This window comes from Bos taurus, chromosome 13 (assembly GCF_002263795.3).
Source record: "Bos taurus isolate L1 Dominette 01449 registration number 42190680 breed Hereford chromosome 13, ARS-UCD2.0, whole genome shotgun sequence".
NCBI classification, from domain to species: domain Eukaryota; kingdom Metazoa; phylum Chordata; class Mammalia; order Artiodactyla; family Bovidae; genus Bos; species Bos taurus.
Window position 1 is genome coordinate 43,129,491 of NC_037340.1, and position 12,411 is coordinate 43,141,901.

General features: G+C 53.6%; 1 protein-coding gene across 1 annotated transcript; it reads right to left on the bottom strand.

The window, feature by feature from the left end:
• Nucleotides 1-290: 290 nt before the first annotated feature.
• LOC104973792 (uncharacterized) lies at nt 291-1,558 on the bottom strand. Its single transcript, XM_010811319.4, has one exon. It carries the CDS (start codon nt 1,023-1,025, stop codon nt 291-293), a length of 735 nt encoding a protein of 244 aa, XP_010809621.1. The 5' UTR covers nt 1,026-1,558.
• Nucleotides 1,559-12,411: the final 10,853 nt, after the last annotated feature.

Consider the following 12,411-nt stretch of genomic DNA (forward strand, 5'->3'; position numbering starts at 1 on the left):
AGATTTCATCACATTTCCAAAAGGCACAAAAAGAGAGATTGCTGCCTCTTGGAGCTAACAAGGATCATTTCTGTCTGAACCAGGGAAAAAGAGCAGGAACGCAAGCGTCTTCTTTATTCCCCTGCAGCCTCTTTCTCCCTTACATTCAAATTTCCTTCCAAGAAGGTGAATATAAACCCGTTAGAACTGACTCCTGGCTTCAAGAGATGAATCACCATGGTTTGGCGGAGACAGAAAGGAACCAGGGGGCATGTGGGGAAGAGAGGTTGGACCCTGGTTGTCAGCCCCAGTCAGTGCCCCTTGCCCAGGGCCTGGGCCACCCCCTCCTCCTGAATCAGAGTGGATTGATGGGGGTGCCAGTTAGGGGTCCTGGGTGGAGGGCCCTCCCCAGGGACACGCAGCTGTGACTGTCTTCCTCTGATTCCTGCCCAGGGCCCCCCTCGAGCGTCTGCTCCTGAGGCACTGAGCATTTGAGCTTTGCTGGTCTTGGCAGTGGTCTGGGTCGTCCTGAACAAGGAGAGTGTGGGAAGGTGGGCAGGAGCAAGGAAAGGAAGTGAGGGCAGAAATCTGGATTGGTCAGCCAACCAGAGAAGGAGCAGTGCCCGGAGGGGTGGGGATAACAGAGACGGGACACCCGGGCAGGGGTGGGCTGGGAGAGTGGCCTCACTTGAGACCAGCAGGTGCATGAACTCCTCGCAGTTCACCTGCCCATCTGCGTCCATGTGTGCTGCCCGGATCATCTCCTCCACCTCCTGGTTGTTCAGCTTCTTTCCCAGCCAGGTCATTGCATGCCGCCGCTTGGCGGTGCTGACCAGAATTTTGCTGTCCTTGTCAAAGACGTGGAAGGCCTCCCAGATGTGGTCCTCGCTGTCGCCAGCCTTCACCTTCCAGGCCATCAGGCCCAGGAGCTCGGGGAAACCCACAGGGCCCCTGCCGTCGCAGTCCAGTTCACCCACCACTTTCTGGAGCTCGGCCTTGGTAGGGTTCGGGCCCAGTGGCCACAAGACAGTGCCAAGCTCCTGCATGGGAATGGTGCTGTTGCTGTCTGAGTGGAACAGGGAGAAGGCCTCCTAGACCTCAGCTACTTGCTCCTTGCTCAGTTGCTTGGCCATGACCATTGCTAGGAGGTGGCTGGGCATGCAGGGAAGTGGCCGTGTGTGTGTGGAGATGGCCTTGTGCATGTGCAGGTGGCCAGGTGCGTGGACAGGTGGCCGAGAGCACACGGAGGTGGCTGTGCTGCACGAGCCCATCTTTCACCGGCACTTAAAAGCAGCCGGGTTGTCCCTCCCCTCGCATGCTCCCCACCCTGCGGTTGCCTAGAGCCCAGGTCCTGTTGGGACAGGAGTCCAGGACCAGGCAGCAGGCTGGCCAGCTGGTTGCACTGATGCCAGCAGCTCTGGGAATGGCCAGACCCTTGTCCCTACTGGCCGGAGCTGCGGGGACAGCTTCAGAGAGGTGAGTGGACAGCCTCGAGAGGGATGAGTTCTGGGTTTGCCTACTGGACTCGCCCAGTTCCCACTCTTTCTCCTCCAGTCTTCACACCTTCCACACTTAGTAAAAGCACCAGCCCTGAGCCCTCTCCTCCCTGTGAGTTTGGGTTGGGTTTAGAGGATGACCTATGAAAAGAAGACTTGATAAACTAAGTGCTATAGCTGGACGGTGTGTCCCCACAAGATCATATGTTGGGGGACGTGTCCATGAAAGACCACGAGGGCAGGGGCAGGAGAAGCGCTGGCCGTGGGTGTGAAGCTGACACGGTGTCCGGGGGGACCAGAGGCCAGCATGCCTGGGTCACATTGCCTGACACTGTCCGGTGGATGGGCTGCCATATTCTGTGTCCTGCCCTCCTCACCTGCAAGGCGTAAGTGGCCAACAGGAGTCTGCATGTTTCTGGGTCAGAGCCTGAGTGGACTCTTCATAAAGCAAGTTGAAAGGGAGCTCAGGAAGGGTTTTAGAGTTGCGCCTGACTCACAGGACACTGTGCTGTGATGACTGAATTGTTGCAAACTGCTGGTTAGGAAACTATGACAGAGGGAATGTTTTTAATTTCCTGAGCTGTGTGTTTTTCCCCCTGTGGCCTCTTAGGGTGGTGATTCCCTTCCCTGCAGGATCTATTTGTGGTCTTCAGTCCCATTTATACATTTAAGGATTACTGCAGACTGTAAAGAGCCTTTAAAAATGTCTATCAATATTTTCTGTGTTTGACATGAGAACTAATAAAATTTTAATATATGTAAATGTATTTTATGTATTCATAACTTTTTGTAAGGCATGTAGAATTTTATTAAATTTTTTTTTACTGGAGTATAATTGTTTTACAAGGTTGCTTTAGTTTCTGCTGTACAACCCTGTGAATTAGCTATAAGAATACATATGTCCCCTCCCCCTGAGCCTCCCTCCCACCCCAGCACTCCTCACTGTACCCCTCTAGGTTACCATGGAGCACTGAGCTGAGCTCCCTGTCTTACAGAAGCTTCCTACTAGCTATCTGTTTTATGCACAGCAGTGTGCGTATGTCCAGCCTACTCTCCCAATTCATCACACCCTCCCCTTCCCACCCTGTGTCCACAAGTCCCTTCTTCATGTCTGCCTCTCTATTCCTGCCCTGCAAACAAGCAAAGAAGAAATGAAAAAACAAAAATAGCATACTTTTACAAAAAATAATTAGGGACTTCCCTGGTGGCTCAGCAGTAAAGAATCTACCTGCCAATGCAGGAGATGCAGGCTTGATCCCTGAGTCAGAAAGATCCCCTGGAGAAGGATATGGCAACCCACTCCAGTATCCTTGCCTGGGAAATCCCATGGACAGAGGAGCCTGGTGGGTTACAGTCCATGGGGTAGAAAACAGTCAGACATAACTTAGCAAGTAAACAACAACATAAAAAAATAATTACATTTCCAAAGCAAAAAATTAGAATCACAGTACCTAAAAAAAATAATTTTTCAAATCTCCTTAATGCCTGGCTTTATAAAAGCTTGTCTGCTTCTGCACTCAGTCTGTGGGCAGGTACTTTGATTTGAAGTATATGATAATTCAGCATCACATGATAGGCACACCTGGCAAAGGAGAGAATGTTTAATGACCCTTCCAGAGAACTGTGGTTCTTCTTGTTGGATACCATATCAAAAATTGACAGGTGGCAGCTTCTTAAAAGTTCACTGTGGTATGGACTCAGGAACCATGTCAACGAACTTTCATCCTGTTCCGTTGAAATCCACTGGTTGTTCCTGTGCTCCGAGTGATCTTTCACCCGCTCATGATTTGGTAATTCCATGTGTCAGCCAATTGGAAACTACTAGTTTACTGAGTATTGGAGAAGGAAATGGCAACCCACTCCGGTGTTCTTGCCTGGAGAATCCCAGGGACGGGGGAGCCTGGTGGGCTGCCGTCTATGGGGTCGCACAGAGTCGGACACGACTGAAGTGACTTAGCAGCAGCAGCAGCAGCAGCAGTTTACTGAGTTCCGCAGATCTTCTGAATGCTGAATCACTTTATGCATAGTTTAAAAAAATTATAAAGGCCTCTTGTGTCTCCAGCATTGGCAGGCAGATTCTTTACCACTAGTGCTGCCGGGGAAGCCCCCACGTTCATCAATATCATCACCAATTCTGTTAGAAGAGGATCTAAGTATTGGGATCTAAGTATTGGGAAGTCTCAGGGCTGTTCCTTATTCCCCCCCCCGACCAGCACTGGTGGCTCAGACAGTAAAGAATCTGCCTACAATGCAGGAGAGCCCTGTTGGGAAGATCCCCTGGAGAAGGGAATGGCAACCCACTCCAGTATTCTTGCCTGGAGAAGCCCAGGGACAGAGGAGCCTGGTGGGCTACAGTCCATGGGGTCACAAAGAGTCAGACACGACAGAAGTGGCTGACACACACAGAGACAGAAGCCCTCCATGACAGGACGGGCCCTGCGCTTGGGAGACATCATTTGCTGAATGAGTGGAGGGCCGGGTCATCACTCGGGCAGACTTCTTCCACCTGCAGGAGGCCTGGACCTGTGTCATCCCTTCCAGCCCTTCCCTCTGGGTCAGACCCCATGGGGTGCCCCCAGGCGCTCCCTCCCAGGTGCCAGCTTCACCCATGGTGTGGTCTGTCATCTCTTTTCACTGTTCACAGGTTTGCCATGTGGCTCCGTGGGGGCGGGTGACCTCTGTGTTGACCCCTGGGAGCAGCTGCTGAGGTTTCACTCTCTGGCCTTCCAGCCCTGGCTTCTCCGAGGCTTCACATCCCCACACTATATGCTAGAAAAGTCCACTCCCGCCCACACAGCATTCTTGCTGTTCAGGCCTCAGGAGGACAGACTCACCTCCCAGCTTCCTGCAAACCGTCTGATCACCTGGGGCACTTTGATCCAATTCGGTCTTTATTGTGGAATGCTGGCTTGGCTTCATAGAGAGGCCCGAACACAGTCGGGGTGATGGGGGCCAGCAGATCTGGGGATGGTGGACTTCTCTCCTCCAGGCCAAATGTCTGGATGTGAACCCAGCAGGATCAGGCAGGAGGTGCAGGGAGGCTCAGGACAGAGGTGGGCGAGAGTCCTGGGAAGGGAAGTGTGGTCCCAGGACCCCAGGGTAGGGCCTCCACCTTCTCCCCTTGTGGCTTTAGGGCCAACAGCCCCTCAGAGTCTCCTCGGTTCCAGTGCATGCGTCCAAGGGTCAGTGCAGGGCTGTCCCCGTCTCGGGCTGTCTCTGGGGTGTTTGGTCTGCGCGGATCAATTTCCTACCTGTGACTTTCCATCACTCAGTCTCCCAGAAATGAGCGGACACGCCTGGGTTTGCAGGGAGCACATACATGCACTATTGTTGTGGGAACTTTGCAGTTCACACACAGTCTAAGAGTAACAACACTGACACAGACAAACACGGGATGTGGTGGTGGGATACCGAGAGGTGAGTTCAAGCCCACCTGGGGGCAGCAAGTAGCCTCTACCAAGCACGTGGTCTGGACCAGTGCTTTCTGGGGCTTCTTGCTTTCCAAGGCTGGGAGGGGCCAGTAACATAAGTGCATTTTTGCTCAACTTCCTGAGACCTCGGGAAAAGCAACACTTTCTTAGTTGCCCTTGTTGCCAGGAGAGGGTCTTTGCAGCTAGTGGGGGGCCTTCTGTGGGAACGTGTGGGGGTCTGGATTGTCCTTTCTCACCTCCCCCTGAAGACAGTTGCAGCCCGGAGCCTGACCAGCTTGGGAAGGATGTTTGCTTGGTCTTGGTCTTGTGTGAGTCATCAGGACTCCTCCAGGCCTGTCCTGGGCTGTGCCTTCAGTTCAGGGAGGAGACCATCGATCTGGATCAGAGCTGTGCAATGTTTAATTAAAACCTGATAAGCAGTCAGGTGCGTCACCCTCCAGGACATGGGCGCTGCTTCCCGCCTCCTGCTCGGGGTCATAGGCCACCCAGGTGATTCGTGTTTATGATCTGAGGCCTCACCTGCGGAATGAAGTCCACCGAGTGTGGAGGAAGCCCAGTGCTCAGGTTGCTCTGAGGGTTCCCTGTGTCTTCCTGGGCTGCCGTGTCCTCCAGGCAGGTCCTGCTGCTTTCTTCAGGTGGCTGGTCTATGAGTCCACCTCCAGGGTGCCCCCCTGGGCCACCCCTGCCTCTAATCCTTCCAGCTCCTCATCAGCTTATCTGCACCCAGTGTCTCTGGGGGCCTCACCCTACTTCCCACCCAAGGTGACATATTGTTCAGTCACTTGGTCGTGTCTGACTCTTCGACCCCATAGACTATAGCATGCCAGGCTTCCCTGTCCTTCACTGTTTCCTGGAGTTTGCTCAAACTCATGTCCATTGAATTGCTGATGCCATCCAACCATCTCATCATCTGTCACCCTCTTCTGCCCTGAATCTTTCCCAGCATCAGGGTCTTTTCCAATGAGTTGGCTCTTGGCATCAGGTGGCCAAAGTATTGGAGTTTCAGCTTCAGCATCAGTTTTTCCAGAGTTGCTTTCCTTTAGGATTAACTGGTTGGATCTCCTTGCAGTCTAAGGGACTCTCAAGAGTCTTCTCCAACACCACAATTCAAAAGCTTCAATTCTTCAGTGGTCAGCCTTCTTTATGGTCCATCTTTCACATCTGTACATAATTACTGGAAAAATCATAGCTTGACTATATGGCCCTTGGTTGGCAAAGTGATGTCTCTGCTTTTTGATATGCTGTCTAGGCCCTAACATATCGGCACCTGTGTTTAGTTGCTAAGAGTCACTTTGATTAACTCAGGATTAAACTGTCACCCAAATCAAAACACATCAGTGCTACAGCTCACAAAAAAAGTAGCCAAACAGGACAGAGTCTCTTCTTGAACTTCCTGCTTTCCTGGGGAAATGATGGTTTCTGTGATTCCTGTGGTAACTTTTCCCAAGTAGCTTACCCCGCAGTCACTTACTGCCTCCGCTGTGCTGTGGGCAGGCGAAGGGGTTCTGGGCTGGCCTTGGGGTGGAGGCCAGTGGAGAACAGGCTGGGGGTGGGCGGGGCTCATGTATGTGACTGTCCCGCCTTTCAAACTTGCATTTGATGGTTTGAGAAAAAATGGACAAAGTATTACAGAGACCAATGTGGCTGAGGGGCTAGAACGCCACGCTATGAATCTTTTGATACCGAGATGCACTTGATGAGTGGCTAAGGAGGCCCATCTGTTCCTTTGAGCCCTCGTCACCACTGGGGTGTGGTAATTATGTTCAAGAGAACAAGCTGCTTTCCCCCAAGGGTCTGGGACTCACTAAGAGGCCAGAAAGGTGTTGGTTCCAAGTTCCCAGCCTTTGAAGTTTATGGGGTACGTGCTCAGTCACTCAGTCATGTCCGACTCTTTTCGACCTACTGTAGCCCCCCAGGCTCCTCTGTCCAGGGGATTCTCCAGGCAGGAATACTGGAGTGGGTTGCCATTTCCTCCTCCAGGGGATCTTTGCGACCCCAGGTATTAAACCCACATCTCCTGTGTCTCCTACTTTGGCAGGTGGATTCTTTACCCATGAACCACCTGGGAAGCCCAAAGTTTATGGGTGATGAAAACTTTTGCGTTTAACACAGGAAAACACGTGTGTGTGCAGGTTCAAGCATCTATGGGTGGACACATGTGCCCGCTGGTGAGCAAGTGAGGTGTGGTTGAGGCAGGAGGCTTGGGGCGTGAGCATGGTATCTGGACAGGGCATCAGAAGAGCAAAGTAGTTTAACTCCCTTTAAGGTCATTCATCCCCTGGATTTGAACTTGCTCTTGGAGACGCCTGGACTCTGCAGAAGTCCTTCCAGAGATGCCGAGGGAGCAGGAAGAAGCCGATGGGCGCTACTCTGCTTCCTTCCTTTCCCCCCGCCAACCAGGAAAGCCTGCTTTTAGCCACTTCACTCATGTTGGACAAGTCAGACTCTCCTGACCCCTGGGCCTCACCTGTCAGCTGATCACAGTGAGGCCCAGAGCACCGTGCAGTCACACTTGGAAGGGTCACAGAGCAGCTGGAACATAAGAGCTCAATGAAGATGAACTGCTCTCTCTCAGACCAATAAGGCTTCATTTGAAATGTGGCGCCCCTGCCAATAAAATTCTGAGAGCCATCCTCTAGTGTAATGCCCTCATTTTCCAGACCTGGTAACCCATCAAAACTAAGTGGTTATCCAGGACTGTGCAACTGGTGAGCGAGGGACAAAAATGTGCCTCATAGGAGGGTCTCCTGGCTCCGGGGCAAGTGCTCTCTATGCCTCCCAGGCCGGATGTCCTTGGAGAATAGACCCAAGGGTGTTTCCGGCCTCTGAGGGGTCCTCTCGCCAGCCTCAGCCCCTCTGGAGGCGGGGAGAGCATCTGGTCACTGGAGGCTCTCAAGGTCAAGCTCAACCCTGGCAATGGCATCTGTTGAATGGACGAAGAAGGCTCTGCTTGAGGCCACGTGGCTGGATGGAGGCCCCACTGGGACAGAACTCAAGTCTCCTGGAGCGAATGATGGAGTGATGGAGGGGAGGACCAGGGTGGGGGAAGGCCTTGTGACTTCAACCTCCCAGCACCCTAGGGAGAATCAGTGCAGTCCTGGCTCTGAGAGCACCAGCAGAAAGTCCTCCGTGCGCACTCCCAACCCCGGACGTGGAGACAGGAGGGGTGAGTGCACCTCAGGGTCTGACATCCCACCCCCTCCATCCCCTCCACCCTCTACTTCCTCACCTAGACCAAAGGCTTTGCGCCTGGACTGAGTTCTTGGGAGCGATGGGGCTGAGAGCCAGAATGTCTGTTTTCACTAATGAGATGCCGGCAGAATCAGCACTGTAAGTACAGATGGAGGAGAGATGCTGTCCTCCTGGCACCTGGGCTAGCCGTCTGCTCTGCGCTCCGCTCTGGACAGATGCCATGAGAGGTAGAAGGGTTTGGGCTTCGTGGTCTGGCAAGCCCAGATCCAAAACCCTGGCTTGTCCATGACTCTGGTTTGTGACTTCTCTTGAGCTTCAGTTTCTTTATCTGGGAGCGGGAGTGAACAGCGAGGATGAGATGAGGTCACCTTCAGAACCCTTCTCAAGGCACCTGGCACACGGGAGCGCAGCTGTGAGGAAGACTATCACCCTCTCCCCCTGGTAAATGGGGGAACACAGGTGTGGGCGTGGCTTTACCAGGTCAGGCAAGTAGGCGCTGGCAGGTGTGGAGGGACAGCTGGGGACAGGGGAAAGCTGGGGCTGCCACCCCTGCTGACCACAGATATAAAAGGTTCTCATCAGCCCATCACTCAGGGCACCCAGAGTCCTGGGGCCGTACAGAATCAGGCGCAGAAGGGAGCAGAAATATGCTTCCTCACTGTTGACCGGTGACAGCGGGTCTGTAGGAGACTCCAGACCAGGAAAGAGCAATTTCCCCGAAGAAGGAAGCAGCCTGAGAGACAGATTCTGTTTCTAGGAATCTTGGTTGGCTGGACGGGATTGTGGGAAAGAGAGACCCCAGCTCTGGTGGCAGAGAAAGGGCTTCTGGGATCTCATGATGAGGGAGGAGGGGGCAGGGACGCTGACCCAGATCCTGGGCACCGGGCTGAGCCATCCTGGCCACGGGCAAGAGGTGACCTGCCAGGTTATGCCGTGTGCTTGTATGGTTGGAGCGGAGCTGCCCCCACTCCCCAGGCGTCAGCCCTGACCTGGTCTAAACCAGCACCCCTGTACGGCTCAGCCAGGGTTCCCCAGACAAGCACAGGGAGACGAGTGCCCCCTGCTCAGGACTGGGTCCCCGTCTTCTTTTTAAAAAAAAAAAAAGGATTTATTTTTTACAGCACCGAGTCTTCATTGCTGTATGGCTTTTTCTCTAGTTGCTGAGCGTGGAGGCTACTCTTTGGTTGTGTCTTCTCTAGTGTGGAGCAGGGGCTCTAGGGCACCTGGGCTCAGTAGTTGCGGGCTCCCAGGCTCGAGAGCACACACTCAGTAGTTGTGGGACATGGGCTTAGTTGCTCTGCAGCACATGGGATCCTCCTGGATCAGGGATTGAACCAATGTCTCCTGCACTGGCATGTAGATTCTTCACCACTGAGCCACCAGGGAAGTCCCCCATCTTCTGTTTTGTCAGGCCCACAGTGCTGAAGGCAACTCTGGGCTTTTCCTCAAGTGATGTCACCAGTAGAGATGAAGAGGACGCTGTGGGACACTGGGCGAGAAGTGGGGAGGCCAAGTAGAAAAACAGCAAGCCAGGACTGTGTAGCGAGTAGCCAGCACTCCTGCCGGAGTCCCAGTGGGCAGTAGGGCATTGCAACACAGCTGATGGCCACACTCATCTCCTCTGACCACCGGAGGGACATTCCAGCCAGTTCTACAGTGATAGGAAATAAAACACGTGAGACCTTAGGAAGATTTCCACCTGGGATGGTTAAAGTGAAAGTGCCTGGTGTCCTGGGATAAGTCTCAGCCCTCTGGAAGCACTTGATGGAAGCACTTTTTACAGAAAGTGCTGGAAGACAAGTCCACTGTTATCGGGTCAGGCGTGTGCATGGATGATGAGTGGAGCATGATATGTCTCCTGCCAAGTTCCCCTAAAGAGGGGAGAGGACAGTCCTGCCAGTCTGCCCTATGCAGGCGAGTTGTGGGCCCTGAAAATCCAGCAGCCCTGGCTGGCGAAGAGTCGTGGGTGCAGAGCAATCAGACGCATGCACGTGATGTGATGTCTACCTCCTGGAAGCCCCAGAATCACACATCTGCTGCAACAGAGACCTGGAAAGTGGCCTCCAGCCTCTGATCATGTCCTGAGAACGTGCTCATCCAGCGAATCTGCTCCTCTACCAGGAGCACCGGCCATGTGAGGGCCAGTAGGAACAGGAAACAATAGAAGCGCTAGGAGCGAAGCGGGACAGACACTGTCCCCCAAATTTGGGAGCCCAGGTGTTTAGTTCAGATAAAGACTTTCTGAGACCTTAGAACAGCCACCCTGGTCCCCTTCAAGGATGCTTGTCCTTTGGCCTGGAAGCAAATGCCGGGAGGAAGCGTGGAGGTGCCGGGCGGACAGCAGCACTTGGGTAATGGGGCAGCGAGGGACAGTGGAATCCCTATTATTGAGTGCCTTCTGTATGCCAGGCTCTAAGCGACTGCCTCCTGTCCGCTTGTGTCACCCTGACATCCCCGACACCCCATAAAGCCCGCGCTGTGTCATCTCCTTTAAAGGGAGGCCCCTGGAGCTGGGGAGGTGAAGTCACCCACCCCAGGCTGGTGGAGAGGCCAGCCCCACACCCCATGCTTTCCGGACCCTGCTGTGTGGCCCAAGTGGGAGTGCTGTGTTCAGGGTGGGGGCCTGGTGGGGGCAGCAGGCTGGAGCAGGGGAGGGGGGCTTGCCTTGTGGGCGGCAGTGACCCCCACACGGTGTCTTTTCCCTTTTCTTGGAGTGGGTCTCCTGGGTAAGATCGTGGCAGGGCCGTTCCTGTGGAGACTGGCTCAGGTAGACGGACAGGCAGGTCACTGCAGGTCTGGGAGGCGGAGGAGCCTTAAGACCCGTTCTGCTGGTTCCTGGTGTTTCGCCCACAGAACCCAGACAGCAGTGGGGTGCTGTGTCAAGTCCCTGGGAAGCGGAGCCACCCTTGACCTGGATCTGCACACCTCCCCCGCACACTCAGCCACACACATTCATGTGCACGTGGGTGCACACACACACACACACTTATGGCTACTGAGTGTGCGGGTTCCCTACCCCGAGGGCCTCAGGACTCACCCGGCCAGCCTGGAAGAGGTCACCTTCCTGTCCTAGCCTCCTCCATCACCCTTCCTCCTGTAGGACCAGGGTTGAGAGAAGTCGAGTGTCCCTGGGAGAGAGAGGTGGGGTCAGGAGCAGACGAGGCCCGGCAGGGCAGGCTTGCTGGCCCACCTGCCAGAGTCTCCTCTGCTTCCCCCTTCCCTCTGCTCCAGGCTCTCCTTCCTCTGCAGACCGAGCACCCCAGCGGGCAGCAGGCACAGACATCCTGCGCCCCTGCGGGGACCATGGCCTCCCTGCTGGGTCTGCAGCCCTTCCTCCCTCCTCCTGTGCCTGAGGGCTGCCCAGGGAGTAGCAGCCCCCAGTCTCCTCATGCTCAGCCCCCAGCCTCCCAGGCGGCCATCCTTGTCCTCTTACCCACTGGCCTTGAGAGCAAAGTCCTCTTCCAGTGAATACTTCTAGGAGTGTTGGTTCACACCAAATGCAAACATGAGGACTGCATAGTCAAAGCTATGGTTTTTCCAGTAGTTATGTATGGCTGTGAGAGTTGGACCATAAAGAAGGCTAAGCACCAAAGAATTGATATTTTTGAATCAATTGGTGTTGGAGAAGACTCTTGAGAGTCCCTTTGATTGCAAGGAGATCAAACCAGTCAATCCTAAAAGAAATCAACCCTGAATATTCATTGGAAGGACTGATGCTGAAGCTAACGTTCTAATCTTTGGCCACCTGGACTCATTCGAAAAGACCCTGATGCTGGAAAAGATTGAAGGCAGGAGGAGAAGGGGACAACAGAGGATGAGATGGTTGGATGGCATCACCCACTCAATGGACATGAGTTTGAGCAAACTCCAGGAGATAGTGAGGGACAAGGAAGCCTGGCATGCTGCAGTCTATGGGATTGCAGAGTCAGACATGACTGAGTGACTGAACAGCAACAACCAAACACAAGGTGGTCATGGAATAACAGCACCTTCCGTTGATCAAAGAAGCTTCGAGCTTTGATCCTAAGAGGTCTGATCAGATACGGGGACTTATTATCCTATCTGACAGCTTTGTATGTCTGTCATACAGACACACAAATTAAGTCCCCAAATCAAAGATGGAATTAGAACCCAGAGTTCAAGTCTCCTGACAGTATCTGCAAAGCTCTCCACTTACAGTGCAGAATCAGCAATGAGAGTAAATGAGATGAGAAGAAAAGGAAATTTAAAGCATAGATTTAAATCTTCAAATATTCTTTAAAAATAAGCAAGGGAGCTGGGCTGGTCCCAGTAATCAGTGGCCCCACCCTCCC

What these genes read in the sequence shown, in the direction of transcription:
- LOC104973792 (XM_010811319.4), bottom strand. Translation starts at nt 1,025, where the DNA reads ATGCAGGAGCTTGGCACTGTCTTGTGGCCACTGGGCCCGAACCCTACC.